The sequence below is a fragment of the Schistocerca americana genome, chromosome 8 (assembly GCF_021461395.2).
Source record: "Schistocerca americana isolate TAMUIC-IGC-003095 chromosome 8, iqSchAmer2.1, whole genome shotgun sequence".
Classification (NCBI taxonomy): Eukaryota; Metazoa; Arthropoda; class Insecta; order Orthoptera; family Acrididae; genus Schistocerca; species Schistocerca americana.
Window position 1 is genome coordinate 185,947,914 of NC_060126.1, and position 20,391 is coordinate 185,968,304.

The 20,391-nt window shown below is 44.5% G+C and overlaps 1 protein-coding gene across 2 annotated transcripts in view; it reads right to left on the bottom strand.

Annotated features, from left to right (window-relative positions):
- Window positions 1-247: 247 nt before the first annotated feature.
- LOC124545051 (probable G-protein coupled receptor Mth-like 1) overlaps window positions 248-20,391 on the bottom strand; it is a 399,074-nt gene continuing 378,930 nt past the window's right edge. For both annotated transcript variants that reach the window (XM_047123840.1, XM_047123839.1), the window contains exon 10: window positions 248-2,975. In XM_047123840.1, the coding sequence (XP_046979796.1) occupies window positions 2,773-2,975 (203 nt within the window). In that variant the 3' untranslated portion in view covers window positions 248-2,772. The remainder of the gene's footprint in view (window positions 2,976-20,391) is intronic.

The following is a 20,391-nucleotide window of genomic DNA, read 5'->3' on the forward strand; positions in this document are numbered from 1 at the left end:
TTCCATTCAGGACGAGAATTATCTCAACGAAAGGAAACGAGGCTACGTTTATTTAGAAACACTGCTGTTTTCTGTTGAAGCTGCTGTCACGCTACTGTCTTTATACTAGTGAAGGAACTGCGCTGACAGATTCTGTTTCCAGAGAGCGGTTGTGTGTTACTGAATTTTACTGCTTTGTGTAGTTGTCTTATGTAAGAGGCTGCTGGGAGTAGAATCGTTCTAATACTTAAAATAGATAAAAAAGATTAAACATGTGCAACAAAGGTTGAATATCTTTATTGTGGTAAGGTACAACAATCCTCAAGAGACTCTAATATTTCAAAAACAGCTATCAGAACTGTGTAGTTCTTAAATGGAGAAATAAACATTTTTTTTTTAGACATCAGTTGTCCAAATGACTAGTGTAAGACGAAGAGCTGAGTGCAAAAATCACTTCTGTACGAAGTCCATCGTAATTTATTATTACCTCAATTGTTTTTTAAGGTTGTCCCAGCAACCCAATATTATGTGCACTACCAAAAATGTCTTTCCAAGAAGATTAAAACCTCTCCACATTTATTTGTAACTTAGTTGTATCATTGTTCGATGGTCGTAACGTAAAATAACTAAAAAACATGCAGGTGATATCAGTAAGAACACCTGTCTCGTGTCATTGTTTTAACTGGCCTTTGCAAGTAATGGGTTCAATATGACAGTACGATCACTGCAGTGCACTTGCGTGTATAAGTTTTTATTCACTATCAATAAACTACTTCGGGAAACATAAATTGCCACATGCATTAGCTGTCGTTGACAGTCTGTCCCCCATAGATTCTCCTTTTCATCACTTAACTTGTATTGTTCATCGTTCTTGATTTTTTTCCGTGGTAACTTCTCCGATAGTTGCAAATTCACAAACGGTCTTGTATTCAAAATTGTCCTACGACATTCCGTCCCATTCTGCGAAATATAACTGGCGGGTCTCATGCCATTCAGGCACAGATCATGTCATTTATATCAAATAAATTGGCATTTGCGATACCCAAAGGCAAAAAATTAATTCATATACATATTGGAACGTATTGAGCGATGCCTTTATAATAATACGCTACGTCTTCAATATCTCATTACACATGTATGTTTTAGTTGAGGCAACGTATGAATAATACCATATTCCCAACTTTGCATGGTTCACGTAATTCACTGAGATATGGACCTATTACTGGTTCACTGGAGGTTCTCTGAAATAAATAGTTCCATTGCTCCGAAACGTTCCGTGTAAAGGATGCTGGGAACCAAGACACTAGGAACAATTACTTCTTACCGTTCTGCGTGTGTCTTCCTGTCTGACCAATTACGTATACGAGGAAGTTTTTCAGCGAAAGGATCCCTTGAACAGTGTGGTGTCAACAGGATGTTCTGCGTGAAATAAACTGATCAGCGTGGAGTCTACAAACATCCATTTCCTCAGTGTCAAAATTCCACGTTTTCTTTTTTGGGTAGCCAGTTGCTTACAGCTTTTCACCAGTCGTGAAATTTAGCTTTAAATATCAAAGCTGTATGTTTTGAAACACCCTCAGATACAATTGTTATCATCGAAGCGTGATTGACATTTCTCATAGCAGTGCGGAAACGCTGAAACCCAATCTTTCAAAATGCATGCTGGTCGATTCTGAACTTTCGTTCACGTCTGAAATGTCATAATCGTCACTTTCCACTAGGTACATCACTTATTTTGAAGTTTTCATTGTTCTTCATTGTTTTCGTGGTAACTTCGCCGGTAGTTGCAGATTCAGAAACGGTCATGTATTCGAAATTGTTCTCCGAGACATGGAAGTGTACTCCACTGGCTCGTGCCAAAAGATTACTCTGTCGTTACAACGTTTGTATTTAATAAGAAAGGTAACTAGCTGCTTCAGTTACTTATCAAAACCTCAGCAGATACTCCACCTATCTTTTAAAACAGCGTCTCACACCTGAGAACAACCAACCGTTTTATAAGGAGTTAATATGTTGTCATTTCCTTATTAATATAAGAAAACACTTTCCACATCCAGCTGCACTTCAAAAAATGTTCCCACAGGTCATACAGCGACAGCTAATATCCCATACAGCTTGAATTAGTCTTTCCCGTTAGAGTGTATGAGGGACAAAATCACTGACAGGCGTGGTTAAAAGCCTGTCGTTCACAGAATATATTTGGCATTTAACTACAACACTGAGCACGAATAAAGTCAGTTGTTCGTCAGAAGGTGTTAGGACAAGGACGCACTAGTCAAGGTTATCATGGAGCTGGTTTTATAAAAGAAGTTGCCGCCTCATCACTCTGAAAAAGTCAACGAAACAGCCAGAATTCTATCAACACCACAAATCCAACCAGGACCGAAATGCTACACACGCAAGAATACTGAGCTCCACAGTCTTCAGTGTTGTTGCCATGTGGTCATTACAGTTAGTGAGGAACACACGCGTGTCAACTTCTCTTCACGCTGATGTTGCTTCGTCAACGTCGCCAGTGGTAAGATGGAATGGCGTCTGATTGGTTTCTTCAGCCTGGTGGGCAGTGACAGCTACAGCACGAACCTAGGCCGCAATGGCAGGCATGCAAGTGACCAGGAGGATGCCCATCAGAGATAGTGGCACAAAGGCAGCTGCAAGATGCAGCTGTTGTTCGCTGGTACTGAAGTTTTGATGCAGGGATGCACCTGATCACTCGGCCTGGCAGGCATCATAAGCAACAGCACGGAGGTGAGCAGCTGTGAAGCACACAAAACGCCCATCTGAGGTGTAGCCTCAAATTGGAGTGGTGTCTGGGGGGCTGGTGGCGTGGCCGTTGGGCTGCTGCGGCTGCCGTTCTGGTGGCTGCTGAGTGTCCAGTTGCTGAGGCAAGGCCTGCTGAGTCAGCTGCAGGATCTGCTGCTCCGTCAGCTTGAAGGAGGTGGTGCGCTGCGAGGTCAAGCTGCGGCTGCGCGTCTCCGTCTTGCTCTTGCTGCTGCCTGTGAAAACAAGGCTGTGATAAGACTTCAAAGTTACAACTGCGGTGGCGCTCCAAAGTTTTGTGTGTACATATTGATGAAAGCTTGAAATCGGGAAAGAGTATTACTGAGCTTCTCAAACAATTAAATCCAGATATTTTTGCTGTTCGTGTAACTACTAATCTTGGAAAGAAATGAATCAACCTATTCATGTATATTGCAAATTTCCACTCAATAATGTATTATTCAGTAACTTTGTTGGGGTACCTCATTACCCAGGAAGGAAGTATTGATTGCAGAAAAGTGAGCAGTAAGAATAAAGTGTGGTGTTGAGCCATAGACGTTGTGCAGGTATCTTTTCAAGGAGTTAGGCATAGTAAGTGCGCCGTAGGTATGCACATACACTACGTGATCAAAAGTATCCAGACACCCCCAAAACATACGTATTTCATATTAGATGCATTGTGCTGCCACCTATTGCTAGGTGCTCCATGTCAGCGACCTCAGTAGTCATTAGACATCGTGAGAGATCCGAATGGGGCGCTCCATGCAACGCACGGACTTCAACGTGGTCAGGTGATTGGGTGACACTTGTGTCATACGTCTGTATGCGAGATTTCCACACGCCTAAACATTCCTAGATCCATTGTTTCCGATGTGATAGTGAAGTGGAAACGTGAAGGGACACGTACAGGACAAAAGCGTACAGGACGACGTCGCCTGTTGGAAATGAGCGTTTGGCGTCATTGGCCAGTGGCCGGGAGGCCCCTTGCGGGGCAGGTCCGGCCGCCTTGGTGCAGATCTTATTACATTCGACGCTACATTGGGCGACCTGCGCACCGGATGGGGATGAAATGATGATGCAGACAGCACAATACCCAGTCCCTGAACGGAGAAAATCACCGACGCAGCCGGGAATCGAACCCGGGCCCGTAGGACGGCAATCCCTCACGCTGACCACTCAGCTATCGGGGTGGACAGCACCTCGTCTGTTGACTGACAGAGACCGCCGATATTTAAAGAGGGTCGTAATGTGTAATATGCAGGCATCTATGCAGACCATCACACAGGAATTAAAAATTGCATCAGGATCTACCTCAGGTACTATGACAGTCAGGCGGGAGGTGAGAAAACTCGGATTTCATGGTCGAGCGGCTGCTCATAAGCCACACACCACGCCGGTAAATGTCAAACGACGCCTCGCTTGGTGTAAGGAGTGTAAACATTGGACGATTGAACAGTGGAAAAACGTTGCGTGGAGTGATGGATCACGGTACACAATGTGGTGATCCGATGGCAGGGTGTGGCTATGGCGAACGCCCGGTGAAAGTCATCTGACAGCGTGTGTAGTGCCAACAGTAAAATTTGGAGGCGGTGGCGTAATGGTGTGGTCGTGTTTTTCATGGAGGGGGCTTGCGCCCCCTTGTTAGTTTGCGTGGCACTATCACAGCACAGGCCTACGTTGATCTTTTAAGCACCTTCTTCTTTCCCACTGTTTAAGAGCAATTCGGCGCTGGAGATTGCGTCTTTCAACACGATCGAGCACCTGTTCATAATGCACGGCCTGTGGCGGAGTGGTTACACGACAATAACATCCCTGTAATGGACTGGCCTGCACAGGGTCCTGACCTGAATCCTATAGCACACCTTTGTGATGTTTTGGAACACCGACTTCATGTCAGGTCTCATCGACCGACATCGATACCTCTCCTCAGTGCAGCACTCCGTGAAGAAAGGACTGCCATTACCCAAGAAACCTTCCAGCACCTGATTGAACGTATGCCTGAGAGAGTAGAAGCTGTCATCAAGGCTAAGGGTGGGCCAACACCATATTGAATTCCAGTATTATCGATGGAGGGTGCCACGAACTTGTACGTCATTTTCAGCCAGGTGTCCGGATACTTTTGATCACACAGTGCATGCGCGCTAATGACATTCGCCGTATGTAATCCATCACAATTTGAGAAGAATGTGATGTCCATACCTACAACATTAAAGCGAAAAATGACCTTTACTACCCATTGTTAAAGTGGCTTGTGGCTTCGGAAGGCGTTTAATATGCAGCAACAAAAAATTTTGATCTTTTGTCCAATAACATACGATATCGAACAGGTAGCAAAGCAAGTTTTAAAAAAAACTTAAAGTCATTTGTCCTTGACATCTCCTTCTATTCTACTGACGAATTTTTACTTAAAAACTGGTAGCCATTAAAAAAAATGTAAACAGTAATCTTGTACAGATATCCTGTAAATTGACTAGTTTCACGTCAATTCGATAAAAGAATCATTCAAATGATCTATGAAACCCGTAGCTAAGTAACCAACCAGCCAACCAACCGTGTCTTCAGAGCCGCACAGTATCGTAGCATCTGCCGAGAGTTGCAGTGTGCGTGTATCAAAATACGGCGCCAGGCCGTATCCACTGTCACCGCCAACAGAGCCAGACTGGTCATACTACCAGTTTAGTTAGTCATTGTTCAATGGATTCAGGAAGAGCCCAAAGTTTATAGTATACTGTTAATAAATTTTCCTTGGTTCATCTTCAGACTTTAGTTAAGTATTACGAATATTTTTATTGATAAACTTTCAAGGCTGTGGCACGGTAGAGATACCTGTTCCCGTCAGAGCATCGACTTTAAGCACTGTTGGGTGTGGTTCGCATTTGTGCGGTTGACCATCATGCGCTGTTAACCTACGGGGATGCACTGTCCCTCGTGGCCGGCTGGAGTGGCCGAGCGGTTCTAGGCGCTTCAGTCTGGAACCGCGCGACCGCTACGGTCGCAGGTTCGAATCCTGCCTCGGGCATGGATGTGTACGATGTCCTTACGTTAGTTAGGTTTAAGTAGTTCTGAGTTCTAGGGGACTGATGACCACAGATGTTAAGTCCCATAGTTCGGTTTAAGTAGTTCTAAGTTCTAGGGGACTGATGACCGCCGATGTTAAGTCCCATAGTGCTTAGAGTCATTTTTTTCCCCCTCGTGATGCCAGTTGAGAAGGTGTTTGATGAAGTAGTAGCGTGATAAATTATTGTTAATTTGCCCTGTGGGGGAGTGGAATTGTTGTTGTGTGATCAGAAAGCCACCCACCTCAATTAAAACAATTGTTTTTCGAGGTGGAGGATTTTCTTCGTGCCACCTTATTTGGTGAACACAACGAAAACAAAGGTAATAGAATGCAGGCGAATTAAAGCAGATGATACTAAGGGAATTAGCTTCGGAATTACGCCACAAAAAGTAGCATATTAGATGAGATTCACCATTTTGGGAGTAAAATAGATGACGATGGCCGGACTAGAGAGGATATAAAATTAAGCAAGAAAAAAGAGGACTTTATTAAAATGGAACATAAATTTAAGTGTTAGAAGGTCCTCTTTGAAGATATGTCTGTGGAATGAAGCCTAGTGCAGAAGTGAAACGTGAATGATAAACAGCACAAAGAAGAAGATATCAGAAGCTATTGGCATGTGGCGCTACAGAAAAATGGAGATTAGGTGGATAGCTCGGATAACCAATCCTGCGGTACTGAACTGAGGAAAAAAGATATTTATGAGACAACTTGACTAAAACAGGGATCAGTTGATAGGACACAATCTGTGGCATCAAAGACTAGTCCATTTGGTAATGGAGGGAGATGTTCGGCGTAAAAAGTGCAGAGGGGAGACGAAGACTCGAATAGAGTAAGCAGGTTCGAGTGGATGTTTTTCACTGTGGATAAGCTGATATGAAGCTTGCACAAGACAAACGAGAGCGGAGAGCTGCGTCAAACCAGTTTTCCGACTGAAGACGACAACATGTGCAATATGTAGAGTGCAATGGAAAACAGTCTCGAATTCTCCTGGGAATCGGTGGATATGAATTGTAAACATTGATCAAAGTGATTTATGCTATGACCTGGGAACGAAATTCTTCTAATTCCTCGAGGGAAGCTTTGTCTGAGTAATAGGCCCTTCGGTTATTCTCCACTAAGGACCAGAATGGCTCCATAGTATCCAAATACAGCGATTCTGGGGTATGATCACATGTGCATCAAGAATATATTTAAAATTTTCTGCAAACGAGTTTCTTTTCCGAAGAAATATGATGCGTTGTAGCGATAAAAATGTTGGGCGCATGATTAGGAACGCAATAATGACAAGGTATGAAACAATGGTAGGGGCAGGCTTGCGGTCTATCGCCTTTTCCGGCTGTGCTAACATCTTTGCTCGAGGAATAGTCCCCTCGTAGGCTTCTAGAACTTCGAGTTTCGATTTCTCCGAAACGCTTGGGAAGCGTTTCATTGAAGATAACCATTTCTTACCTCTAAGTAAATCAGTGACCCATTAGGTGTCTGCATTTCTCGTAAGGTTTGGATTTTTTTTTAATGTTTTGTTTTAGGCAATGCCGGAGATGCAAATGCGAAACACTCCCAACTGGGAACCAACTGGTCGCAGACCCATTTGCTGGAATTGGAAGCACTACAACAGCCCATCCTGGCCATTTGCGTAAAACATTTCTGTGATACATACTTAGCAAGCAACCATGTGGTGTATGGTGGAGGGTACCTTGTACCACCGCTAGTCCCTCCCTTTCTGGTTTCACTTGCAAGTGGAGCGAGGGAAAACCGACTGTCTATATGCTTCTGTATAAGCCCTGATTTCTCATAGCTTGTCTTCACGGTCCTTAAGCGAGATGTACGTTGGTGGCAGTACAATCTCTACACAGTCTGTGGCGAATGCCAGTTCTCTAAACTTTTGCGATAGTGTCCTCAAAAGAAACGATTTCTTCCCGCCAAGAAATCACGTATGGTTTCTGTGGTGTCACCGCCAGACACCACACTTGCTAGGTGGTAGCCTTTAAATCGGCCGCGGTCCATTAGTATACGTCGGACCCGCGTGTCGCCACTATCAGTGATTGCAGACCGAGCGCCGCCACACGGCAGGTCTAGAGAGACTTCCTAGCACTCGCCCCAGTTGTACAGCCGACTTTGCTAGCGATGGTTCTCTGACAAAATACGTTCTCATTTGCCGAGACGATAGTTAGCATAGCCTTCAGCTACGTCATTTGCTACGACCTAGCAAGGCGCCATTATCAGTTGCTATTGATATTGTAAAGAATGTACAGACAAGAGCTACGTTCAACATTAATGGATTAAAGTTAAATATTCCACCAGTTACATCCTTTTTTTCTAGTCTAACTACCTTGTCCTGTTCCAGACCTCACGCCAGCCTGCGTGAGCTTAAGCGCGTGCCTTTCGGCTTCCTCCAAACCCCGTGGGTTGGCTCCTGCCAATCCACAACAGTTTCACGGAGCATTTCGGTAATACTCACGTGTCGATCGAAGCTACTGTTAACAAGTCTAGCAGTACGGCTCTGAATTACTTCGATGTCATCCTTCAATTTGACCTGGTGGGGATCCAAACACTCGAGCAGTACTCAATAATAGGTCGTACAAGCGTTCTCTTCGCGGCCTCCTTTATAAATAAGCAACACTTTCCTAGAATTTTCCCAAATAAACTGAAATCGACTATTCACCTTTCCTACAGCTAACCTTAACTGCTAATTCCATTTCATGTCGCTTTGCTCTGTAACGCCTACATTTATAATCGAAGTGACTATGTCAAGCAGCACACCACTAATATTGTACTCGAATGCTATGTCGTTTCTTTCTCTATTAATCTATTAGATGTTTCAACATTAAGAGCTAATGGTATCCACACCCAGAGCAAGGGTAGTGGGAGGGGGCGTTATTTTTTAGGAACGCTATTGTGAAAGTTTAGAGAACAGGTATTCGCAGTAGGCCGTATAGAGACTACTGCCGCCAACGTACATCTCGCTTAACGACTGTGAAGACAAGCTAAGTGCTCGTACGGAAGCATATGGGCAGTCGGTTTTCCCTAGCTCCATTTGCAAGTGCTACGCAGGCTTGTAACAGATCTTTTTAATGGGTTCTTACAAGTCGTCATTAGTCTTCCAAAATGTTATAAATACCCCATATTCCAAGGTCTAACCGCTCCCCCTCCCTCCCCCTCGTACAAACCATCATATGCGCAGCCTCGCTTAGAGCCAGCTTCCATTCATCACACCAAATATAACTTTGGCCTGATTCATCCTGTATCATTCTACAATCACTCAACGACGACACTTGCCCATATCAGCAAACAGTCGAAGATTGTTGCCCACCCTAACCGAAAGGTCGCTTCTGATCAATAGTATCTGGACACTCACATGTAATGCGGAATTGACCACTAGCTGCTGAAAGAGGCGGACACGCCAGTATAATAGGAGGCAGAATGTAATGTTTTGGCACTTGGGGAGCAGTACAGGAGAATGAGTTGGTCAGAAGAGCTCCGTGATTTCGAATGTGGGCTAGTCACCTGAGAAAACAAATCTATCAGGGAGATACGAACGCATCTAAAGCTGCCCAACTCAGAGCACTCAGAAGATACAACATGTTCACTAAAGAGACTGCCTACACTACCTTTGTCCTTCCTCTGCTAGAGCATTATCGTGCGGTATGGGATCCATACCAGATAGGCTCGACGGAGGATATTGAAAAAGCCCAAGGGCTGATCGTTTTGTGTTATCGCGAAATAGGGGAGAGAGTGACGTGGGTATTATAAGCGAGTTGGACTGGTAATCTTTAAAACAAAGGCGTTCTGAGTTGCGGTGAGGTAACACGAAATTTCAATCACCAACATTCTCCTCTGAGTGTGAAAATATTTTACTGCCGCCAACCCCCATAGCGAGAATTGATAATTGTAATAAAATAAAAGAAATCAGAGCTTGTACAGCAATATGTGTGTGTTCATTTTTCCCACGTGCTGTTCGAGAGTGGAGCAGTAGAGAAGTACGAGGGCTATTTGGAAAATAGGCTCCGATCAGCCGCGAAATGGAAACCACAGTGAAAATCCGATAAAGCTTTACACAGATGTGTTGGGCAGTGTCTCTAGTAAGCCTGTCGATTGCGTCACTTCGTTCTTTTCAGTTTGGAGTACACAGTGAACCCGTGCAGATTCCTAGATAAATAGTGTCTACCGCGAAGTATGAGGAATTGGTGAGAGATTTCGCCTGATGAGATGCAGCCCACATAACATAACTGTCATGCGTTTTCTTTCTCATGGCAATTTTCGGCCTCACTCGTCAGGAGCAATGAAGGTGCTCCTGCAGCGTTTACGGTGTGAAGTGCTTGATCACCCGCAGCACGGCCTGTATTGGGCTCTCCCTGAGTTTTATTACTACTCACACGAACTGCTCTCTATGAAGACAACATTTTGGCACATTCAACAAGCTGTATGCCAGCTTAGAGAGCTGGTGGAAAGCATGGGGCACTGACTTCTACGTGTGAGAACAGAGAGAAAGCCAGTAGTCTGCATGTCGATTCGTGGTAATGTCCAGTGCAACTATACGCGCCTATCGCTGCACACGGAGAACGCCGGTTAGCCTGCCAGTCAAGGGGCAGCAGTGCGATTATGAGTATAACGTCACGCGCGCTCCGTTAACTCCATAGTTTTTCTCACACTGTTTTACAGAAACTATTCATCAAAAAAATTTGATTTTTACGTTATGTATAGCTTTATATGTCAGCTTTATGATGAAGTGCGCAGCATCTCGCTATTCGTCATACTTATTGTGGTGTTTGTATTTAAGTAAGAAGCTGCGCAACATTCGAAAAAGTTTCCGATGAAAAATATATTTTGCTATGATTTTGCTTTTGGTACATATGTTACTGTGACGAAATTTAGGTAAGATATCAAATTTTTCTTTAGACTTGGGGGGAGGTTTTTATCTGTCTCCAATCTGGAGGAAATATATATAGCACCTTTACTTCCGACCGCATCCGCGACAGTGAAATATTTATAACATACCTCGCATCTCCAAAGCCGTTCGAGATACCGAAACGAGAGTTTGGCAAATGACATCAAACAACGAGGAGAGTATTGTTCACACATGGAACTTTTAAATCTATGTTGATTTAGCTGAAGCTACAATTTTTCTTTTCAACCCAGTACTGTAATTTTTGAAAAGTCATTGACAGGTAGCGAAAAGATAATTTGCTAGTGTGAAAATACAAGTGAAGTTCCTTCACTTATGTTGCAGCGAACCTACGCAATGAGGTTCTCTCTGGTCGCCTATTGCTTGTTTAGTGAGACACTCTGTTTCAAGATTCTGTCACAAAAGTTATTGCAAGGTGAGTTTGTGCAATTTTTACTGTGTTTTGGCAAAAACAAAATTCGGCATGGCAGTTAGATAAATCGATGCATTGCTCAAAATACATCACTGATGACACTTCTCTGAAGAAAAAAAGTTCAACAACTCAGATGCAACTAAATCGCCAATTCTGTTCCAACTTCAGGGGAATCATGTATCCCAGTGTATCTTTAATAATGAAGATCTGGGGCTGAAACTCACCAAAGAATTTTCTTTCTACACTTCAAGTATTATTGACATACGAAAAAGCACACCAAATAGTGTATCATCTCTCAGGTCCTATCTGTGTACGGTGTAAGAGAGTGAATATTCTTACGTCAAATATCTTTTAATTCATCATATTGACTTTGACGAAAATTTGTCAAGATTCTGCAAATCGTCAGTTTGTTCACAGTTCTAGAATTATGAAAGTTCTTATTGCTTCAGTTCTACCCTACAGTAAAAATTCAGCATCGTTCTACTAGAAACAACAAAATTAGTGCCTGAGTATCTGTAGATAACAAGGTTACATAACCATGATAGTCATTGTTTTATGAACAACTTGAGATACTCATTAAGGATAAAACACATTACAACACATTAAAAGACAATTACGACGAAGAAGATCACCAGTCTACTCTGAATGGTGATAGGAACAAAAAGGTGGTACACTATTTGCTGCGAGGTATTATCGTATTCCTCAGATGAAGAATAAGGAGAAAATCCTATGGTAACTTTCCATTGCAATTGTTCACTATTAAAATATGATGGGTAATGGAATTCTGACAAAACCACAATAGAATTGGTGAGTTACTTCTGTCTGAATTGTTAACCTTTTCTCATCTGAAGAAGCGTCATCAGTTATGAGTAACAAGCATATTTCTCTTGTTGACAGTTTTAATATTAATGCTTTTGCTAAAACACAGTATAATTTGGGCAAACTCGCCTTGTAGTAGCTACTGCGACGTAATTATGGAACAGTGTCATGTTAAACAAGCAACTGGTGACCAGAGAGGTTAAGACCTGATTGTTTCGGCTACAGTAGCATAACAGAAGAAATTCACTGTCGAAAACTCTTAAAAAATTACAGTATTGGATTGAGAAAATAATTAAAAGCCATAGCTTCTGCTATACCGTTGTAAGTAAGGAAGTTTTGCGTACCAACCATATAGCAAAATATTATCCTCTTTGTGACCTATCACTTGCCAAAATCTCGTATGGTATGGCCTCGGAAGTACGAGGCATATTATGAATATTTCATTCTCATGTGCGTGCGGCTGGAAGTGAACATGCTGCATAAATTCCATTTTCTCGAGACTGGAGACAGTCTAAAGTCTGCCAAATCTAAAGAAAAATTCAATATCTTAGCTAATTTTCATTCGCAGAAACATATGCTGTAACACGCATCAAACGCAAAATCATAGCGACGTCTTTTCTTCATTGCAGACTTTTCGAGTTTAGAACAGTATCGTACTTAAATGTGAACATCGCAATAAGCATGATAATTATAGAAATTTTGGGCACATCACTATGAAGTTGACATATAAAGCTATATGTGAGGTGAAAGTCAATTTTTTCCGACTAGTTTCTGCAATATCGTTTGAGAAAGATTGTAGAGCTTGCGCCTCGATTCTGTGAGTGCAGCACGTCGCGAATTCGCGAATCGGCGAACCGAAAGCCGGCAAAGAATGTCTCATTTATTCGGGCTTGCCGACAGGTGCGATGCCGCACCAGTCGGTGCCACCAGCTGGCTGTCATTGTGTCCCGCCTCATTAGATAACAAGGGAATGTTTTGCACGCTGGGTCACGCACGCCGCTTCACGCCGGTGTCCTCTGCACATGGAGCCCGCTTTCTGTCTATGCACACCCTATGGCGAGGGCGTTGGAGAGTTGGTACAGTGCTACGACCAGTGTCTAAGTCAGAGCAGAGACTACGTAGAGAAGTAGCTGGAAGGAGTGTCTAACTGTTGCAAATAAAACATTTTTGTTTGTGACAGTGGTTTCCATTTCGTGACTGATCAGACCTTACTTTACGAAGAGCCCTCGCAGGCTGAAGGCGGTTCAGGGAACCCTCTGCCAGGCACTTAAGTGTGAATTGCAGAGTAGTGATGTAGATGTATATGCAGAACACAATAAGTCACTGCAATTACTTCAATCACCCATACAAGTCTGACGCTTTCGACGCGGTGAAGAAGTTGTAAACGTCTAGTCATATCGCTGGCTTAGTTTTGGAGTATCCTTGCGGGCAGCCGCGTCTGTAGGGAGTCGAGCACGGGACACGAAACTGATATGTTGTGTAGTGTGTAGCTCTGCATGTAGAACCATTGTTAGTATTCAGGTTGAAGTGTTGCTACAAGTGCTATTATAGTAAAGTGATGACATATGGAAATGGTTCAGAGGAAAGTGCATCAAGAAGTAATTGAAAATGAACAGTGGCGTTAATAACGTATTTATGTATCCTCTCGTTGCGTGTCACATGGCATCGATCATCCGCGCCGTGTTCGGTCTCCAAGAATGAACAAATGTGAATCAGTAATACTACTTACCACAAAAGAGTGCACTCAAGTGCCAGTGATTTGTAGCGAGCGTGAGAACGTGCGTTCGATCATCGCGTTCCGCATCATCAACAATCAGCCGCGCCACGACGGTTACGCGTACGCTCGTACAAGTGAGAACTGAGAACTGAAAAATTAACTTTACGAACAGTGTTATATCATTACTAGTGACAAGGAGGACCATTACCAGATACCTTTATGCGTGACGAGCGTAAGAACTTTCGCTCGATCATTCGGCTTCCGCATCATCAACAATCACCCGCGTCGTGTCGGTTACGCGTACGCTCGTCTGAATTATATTTTGGACTGTTAATCATCAAGATTGATAATTGGGATATACATTTACGATTTAGAGTGTAAACAGTGCAACCTGTGGTTTCAATATCGTCTCAGAATATGGATGTCCATAGGCAGTGTTGTGTTTAAACGTTGAGTGGCTCCCCTAAACCTGCTTGCATTTTTTTCGATAGATAATTTCAGGCCAAGAGCCGCTGTGGAGCAGAACAATATGACCGCCGCGGGATTACCAGGTACGTGGTGTGTACAGGGCGCACGGTCAAGAAAAGCAACGGTCACGAAACGAGAAGTCAGTTCAAGGTGCCCCCACCCATTCGTACTCCCGGGCGTGTTACAAAGTAGTGATGCAGACTATACCAAGGCCTACCAGGACGACACTCTTAACAATGGCCAAGTCCGCTCCGTCGCTGGCGTGCATAGTGGAGAGGCGTCCGCGTTGTAGAGAGTGATGTCCTAGTGAAATCTTTCCGGGGCTGCTTGGTGTGTTGGAACTGGCTTTTGGGGTCAGAGCGCGAGCCTAGATAACCACCTCTTGGAGGGATGCCATACGTGTGACTGGCTCCAGTCGATTTCCGCAGTATTGAGAAGCAGTTCGGTCTGCGCGCATTGATTATAGTTCTGCGCATGTCTCGGCATGCTGACCAGGCCGCTGGATCCGTCCTGTGTTGGTCTCGCCGGTTTGAGTCGCCGCAGCCTCTGGTCTGTCAGAGTCCGGGCCGTGGTGCTGCCGCCCTGATATACGATGAACAGTAATACAACACTTTTTTTTCTCGGCCAATTTCGGTTGAAAAAATTCAAAATTTATTGTGGGACATTGCGGAATATTCTCGTTTCACCACCTGTAATTTCATGAAGTTCCGATAGGTAGCAGCACTATATGTACCCTTCAAAATAACGTCTGTAATGGAGGTGCGTTCCAGGCACAGAGCTCTCATTGAGTTTCTTTTGGCAAAAAACCAGAGAGTTGGACATATTGATAGTCGTTTGTAGAATGTCTACGGAGACCTGGCAATGAGCAAAATCACAGTGCGTCGCTGGGGGATGCGTCTGTCATCATCGCAACAAGGTCGAGCAACCCTGTCCGATCTCCCATGTGCCGGCTGGCCGCACAGACCTGCAACTCCTGCATAGTTGGAGTATACAGACACTCTCATTGGAGATGATAGATGTATCACAATCAAACAACTCGTTGCTCACCTGGACGTCTATGTTGCTAGTGCTAAAAATGTTATGTGATTAGGGCCTCCCGTGAGTAAACCGTTCGCCGGGTGCAAGTCTTTCGATTTGACGCCACTTCGACGACTTGGGCGTCGATGGGCATGAAATGATCATGATTAGGACAACATAACACCGAGTCCCTGAGCGGAGAAAATCTCCGACTCAGCCGAGAATCGAACCCGGGCCCTTAGGATTGACATACTATCACGCTGACCACTCAGCTACCGGTGGCGGACGTTGATAGTGCTGACACACTCATCCACCGAACTTCATTGGACTATTCTGCCCTATGCACCCTACAGCCCGTATCTCGTACCTTCTGAATTGCATCTGTTTGGCCCAATGAAGGCTGCACTCTGCCGGAAGCAGTACGTGGATGATGGGGAGGTCATTCATGCAGCATGATGCTGACTCTAATATCGATTAGTAGAGTGGTACTACGTGGGCATACAGGCTCCGACAGTAAGGTGGCATGAGGCCTTTGCACTGAACGGAAATTATGCTGAAAGAGGGTTTGCAGAAATGGAGCTGTTTATCTGACGTCCAATCATTGGCTTTCAGACCAAAGGTGGAAGCATTTCCGAAACGACTAAGTTTGTAAATTGTCAGTGTGCCACCATTTTTAAAGAACACCATACATGGCAAAATTGTGCTATCCAAAACCGATGCCATGTCAACTGTGGTATCCATGATCCATAGATGGCGGGGTGGACAACATCTACAATGACATGTACAAGCGAGTAGACATGCAGTAGTTGAGCAGTTGACCGCCCTGATGAGCCAGCAGGCTACCAACAGTGTCTCCTCAACGACCGTTCAGAATTTCGACGCCAATACTGCAGCTGGACGTCCACTGGCTGGCGACAGGTGGCCTTTTCGGATGACTCACGTTTCATGCTCCATCGGACAGTTGGCCGTTGGCGTGTGTGGCGTGAAATGTCCAGGCCAGAGGAGGAAGCATTATGGTCTGGGGAATGTTTTCGTGGCGTTCCCTGAGTGATCTCGTAATTCTGGAAGGCGCATTATGCATTTATCCTTGGTGTTCGTGTCCATCCCTACATGCAGTTTGTTTTCGCTTGGCACGATGGAACATCATGTTTTGAAGAGAACCAGGATGAGTTTACACACATACCCAACAACCGCAGTCCCTGGATTTAAACGCAGTCGTGAATCTGTGGGAACACTTCGATCGGGCTGTTTGCACCATGGATCCTCAACCGAAAAATCTAGCGTGGCTGACCATGGCACTAGAGTCGGCAGGGCTCCACATCCCTGTAAGTACCTTCCACAACCTCACTCTCTCCCCGCACATCTCGCAGCAGTCCGAGCTGGAAAAGGTGAGTACTTAGGCTTTTTACTGGTCACATTGCTGTGACTGGACAGCGTATTTCCCATGGTCAAAAGCGACTTTTTTTTACTACGTTTGGTGATTTGTACGTCTTTGTGAGCTGATGCAACATTCTAGAAACTTCACTGTAATGCATACACGCGAAAATTTGTCTTCAATAACATTTCTGATCCTTTAGATTCTATGAGATATTTTTCTTAGATGCTCGTGGGTCTTCCAGGTGGTGCTGTCCTCGTCCATGAAACTTTTCGATTCCAGAATTGGACAAAACGTTAGAATCACGAATATATGAACCGGAAGACTCACCAGCTCACGAAAGCCTTCATTGAAAGACATGTCCGCCCCTGGTAGCTGAGTGGTCAGCGCGACAGAATGTCATACCTAACGGCCCGGGTTAGATTCCCGGCTGGGTTGGAGATTTTCTCTGCTCAGGGACTGGGTGTTGTGTTGTCCTTATCATCATCATTTCATCCCCATCGGCCGGCCGCAGTGGCTGAGCGGTTCTAGGCGCTTCGGTCTGGAACCGCGCGACCGCTATGGCCGCAGGTTCGAATCCCGCCTTGGGCATGGATGTCTGTGATGTCCTTAGGTTAGTTAGGTTTAAGTAGTTCTAAGTTCTAGGGGACTGATGACCTCAGATGTTAGGTCCCATACTGCTCAGAGCCATTTGAACCATACCCATCGAGACGCTATTCGCCGCCGTGGTGTCAACTCGAAAGACTTGCACCGGGCGAGCGGTCTACCCGACGGGAGGCCCTAGCCACACGGAATTTCCATTGAAAGACATTTTTCTTTTGGATATTTGTGTGCTGTTGTGTGCCAGGTCGCCCATGCTAATCACCACTTATTCTGTTCCTTTGTGCCCGTCATAAGCAGAAACATACGGACTTGAATAAATCAGAAAGAGAAACATACTTAAACCAGACACAGAAACGTGTTATACCCATCGAAAACATTAATGTTCCAGACACATAGGCTGTCAACAGGACCAAGATATTGCACTCTCAGAAGAGGTAAAATTTTAACAGTATACGTAAGATTAATGGATCGTATAATACACTGAAGCGCCAAAGAAACTGGTATAGAAATGCGTATTCAAAAACAGAGATATGTAAGCAGGCAGAATACGGCCCTGCGGTCGGCAACGCCTATAAGACAACAAGTCTCTGGAGCAGTTTTTAGATCGAGTACTGCTGACACAATGGCACGTCATCCAGATTTAAGTGAGATTGAACGTAGTGTTATAGTCGGCGCACGAGACATGGGACACAGCATCTCCGAGGTAGTGATGAAGTGGGTTTTTTTCCGTACGATCTTTTGACGAGTGTATCGTGACTATCAGGAATTTGGTAAAACATCAAATCTTCGACATCGCTGCGGCCGGAAAGAGATCCTGCAAGAACGGGACCAACGACGACTGAACAGTCGTTCAACGTAACAGAAGTGCAACCCTTCCGCAAATTGCTGCAGATTTCAATGCTGGGCCATCAACAAGTGTCAGCGTGCGAACCATTTAACGAAACACCATCGATATGGATTTTCGGAGCCGAAGGCCCACTTGTGTATCCTTGATGACTGCACGACACAAAGCTTTACGCTTCACCTGGGCCCGTTAGAACCGATGTTGGATTGTTGGTGATTGGAAACATGTTGCTTGGTCGGACGAGTCTTGTTTCAAATTGTATCGAACGGATGGACGTGTACGGGTATGGAGACAACCTCGTAAATCCATGGACCCTGCATTTCAGTAGGGGACTGTTCAAGCTGGTGGAGGCTCTGTAATAGGGTGGGGCGTGTGTAATTGGGGTGATATGGGAACCCTGATCTGTCTGATCAACTGCATCCATTCTTGACCATTGTCTATTCCGACGGACTCGGGCAATTCCAGCAGGACAACATGACGCTCAACACGTCCAGAATTGCTACAGGAACACTTTTATGGGTTGAAACAATTCCGCTGGCCACCAAACTCCCCAGATATGAAAATTATTGAGAGTATCTGGGATGCCTTGCAACTGCTGTTGAGAAGAGATATCCACCCCCTCGTACTCTTACGGATTTATGGACAGCCCTGCTGGATTCATGGTGTCAATTCCCTCCAGAACTTCTTGAGACATTAGTCGAGTCGATACCAAGTCGCGTTGCGGCCCTGCAGTGTGCTCGCGGGGGTCCTACACGATATTAAATTGGAAATTTTTGGTATGGGATCAAAGTGCTGAGGCCATCGGTCCCTAGTCTTACGCAGTACTTAATCTTACTTAAAGTAATTTACGCTAAGGAAAACACACACACCCAAGCCCGAGGGAGGACTCGAACCTCCGACGGGGGGAGCCGCGCTTACCGTGAGGAGACGCCATAGACCGCACGGCTACCCCGCGCGGCTAAACGATATAAGGCAGGTGTACCAGTTGCTTTGGCTCTTCAGTATAATTATACGGTAATTTATTTAAAGAAACTATTGTAAAACTTTTGCTTTACTTAAACAGTTCGAGACCTTCAGTAAGTCGTTGAGTTTTCGTCTAGTACGTTGTCTTCATCTCTTTTTAATGCCAGTGTATTTCGTGTTCTTCAACAAATCCATTTCATGTCTTTGATGTCTTTGTACCGTGAATATAATCTACAAAGCTATTCACATGGTATCACTACACAGGGTACTCCTTAGTCATCGGTCTTATGGTGATAAATGTTTTGTCGATAGTCTTAAATGTACGTGACATGAGCAGAATTTACTTAAATCGTAGGTTGCTGCACTGCGGTGCTAGACACGCAACAGATTCTTATTCAGGCTGCAGTACCGTTCTTCCTGGAAGACCGCTTACTGCAAAGCTGCTCGCTCCTCAGTTTACAGAGAGATCATAAAAACGCTGCGCGTTTCCCGCAAGTGTGGCCAGTGCCAACTGGACTGCAGAGTAGAAAAAAAAGAAGAAAAAAAGGCTTGCAGAACGAATGCAACACAAGGCGTTCGCGCTGTATAGTAGTGAATCATGAAACCTGTGCGTTTCTAACGTTTATCCAATTCTGGAAGAAAAGTTTCGTGGACGAGGACCATACCATACCACTTGGAAGACTCACGAGCAACTAAGAAAAATATCTCACAGTATAGGATCAGAAATGATAGTGAAGACAAATTTTCGTGTGTCTGCGTTACAGTGAAGTTTCTAGAATGTTGCATCAGCTCACAAAAACGTACAAATCACCAAACGCAGCAAAAAAGGCCATTTTGACAACGGGTTATACAGGGTGATCAAAAAGTCAGTATAAATTTGAAAACTTAATAAACAACGGAATAATGTAGATAGAGCGGTAAAAATTGACACACATGCTTTGAATGAAATGGGGTTTTATTAGAACAAAAAAAAAAAAAAAAAAAAACAAAGTTCACAAAATATCCGACAGATGGCGCTGGACAGCAAAACTGCTACCGTGACGGGTGAGAGGTACACCGATATATTACAGAACCGCATCATCCCCTGCCCGGCTGATAAACACTTGGTGGAATGTACGATATTTATGCGGGATGGCGCTCCACCCCATATTGCTAGATGCGTGAAAGATCTCTTGCGCGCGTTGTTTGGTGATGATAGTGTGCTCAGCCGTCACTTTCGTCATGCTTGGCCTCCCAGGTCCCCAGACCTCAGTCCGTGCGATTATTGGCTTTGGGGTTACCTGAAGTGGCAAGTGTATCGTGATCGACCGACATCTCCAGGGATGCTGAAGGACAACATCCGACACCAATGCCTCACCATAACTCCGGACATGCTTTACAGTGCTTTGCACAACATTATTCCTCGACTACAGCGATTGTTGAGGAATGATGGTGGACATACTGAGCATTTCCTGTAAAGAACATCATATT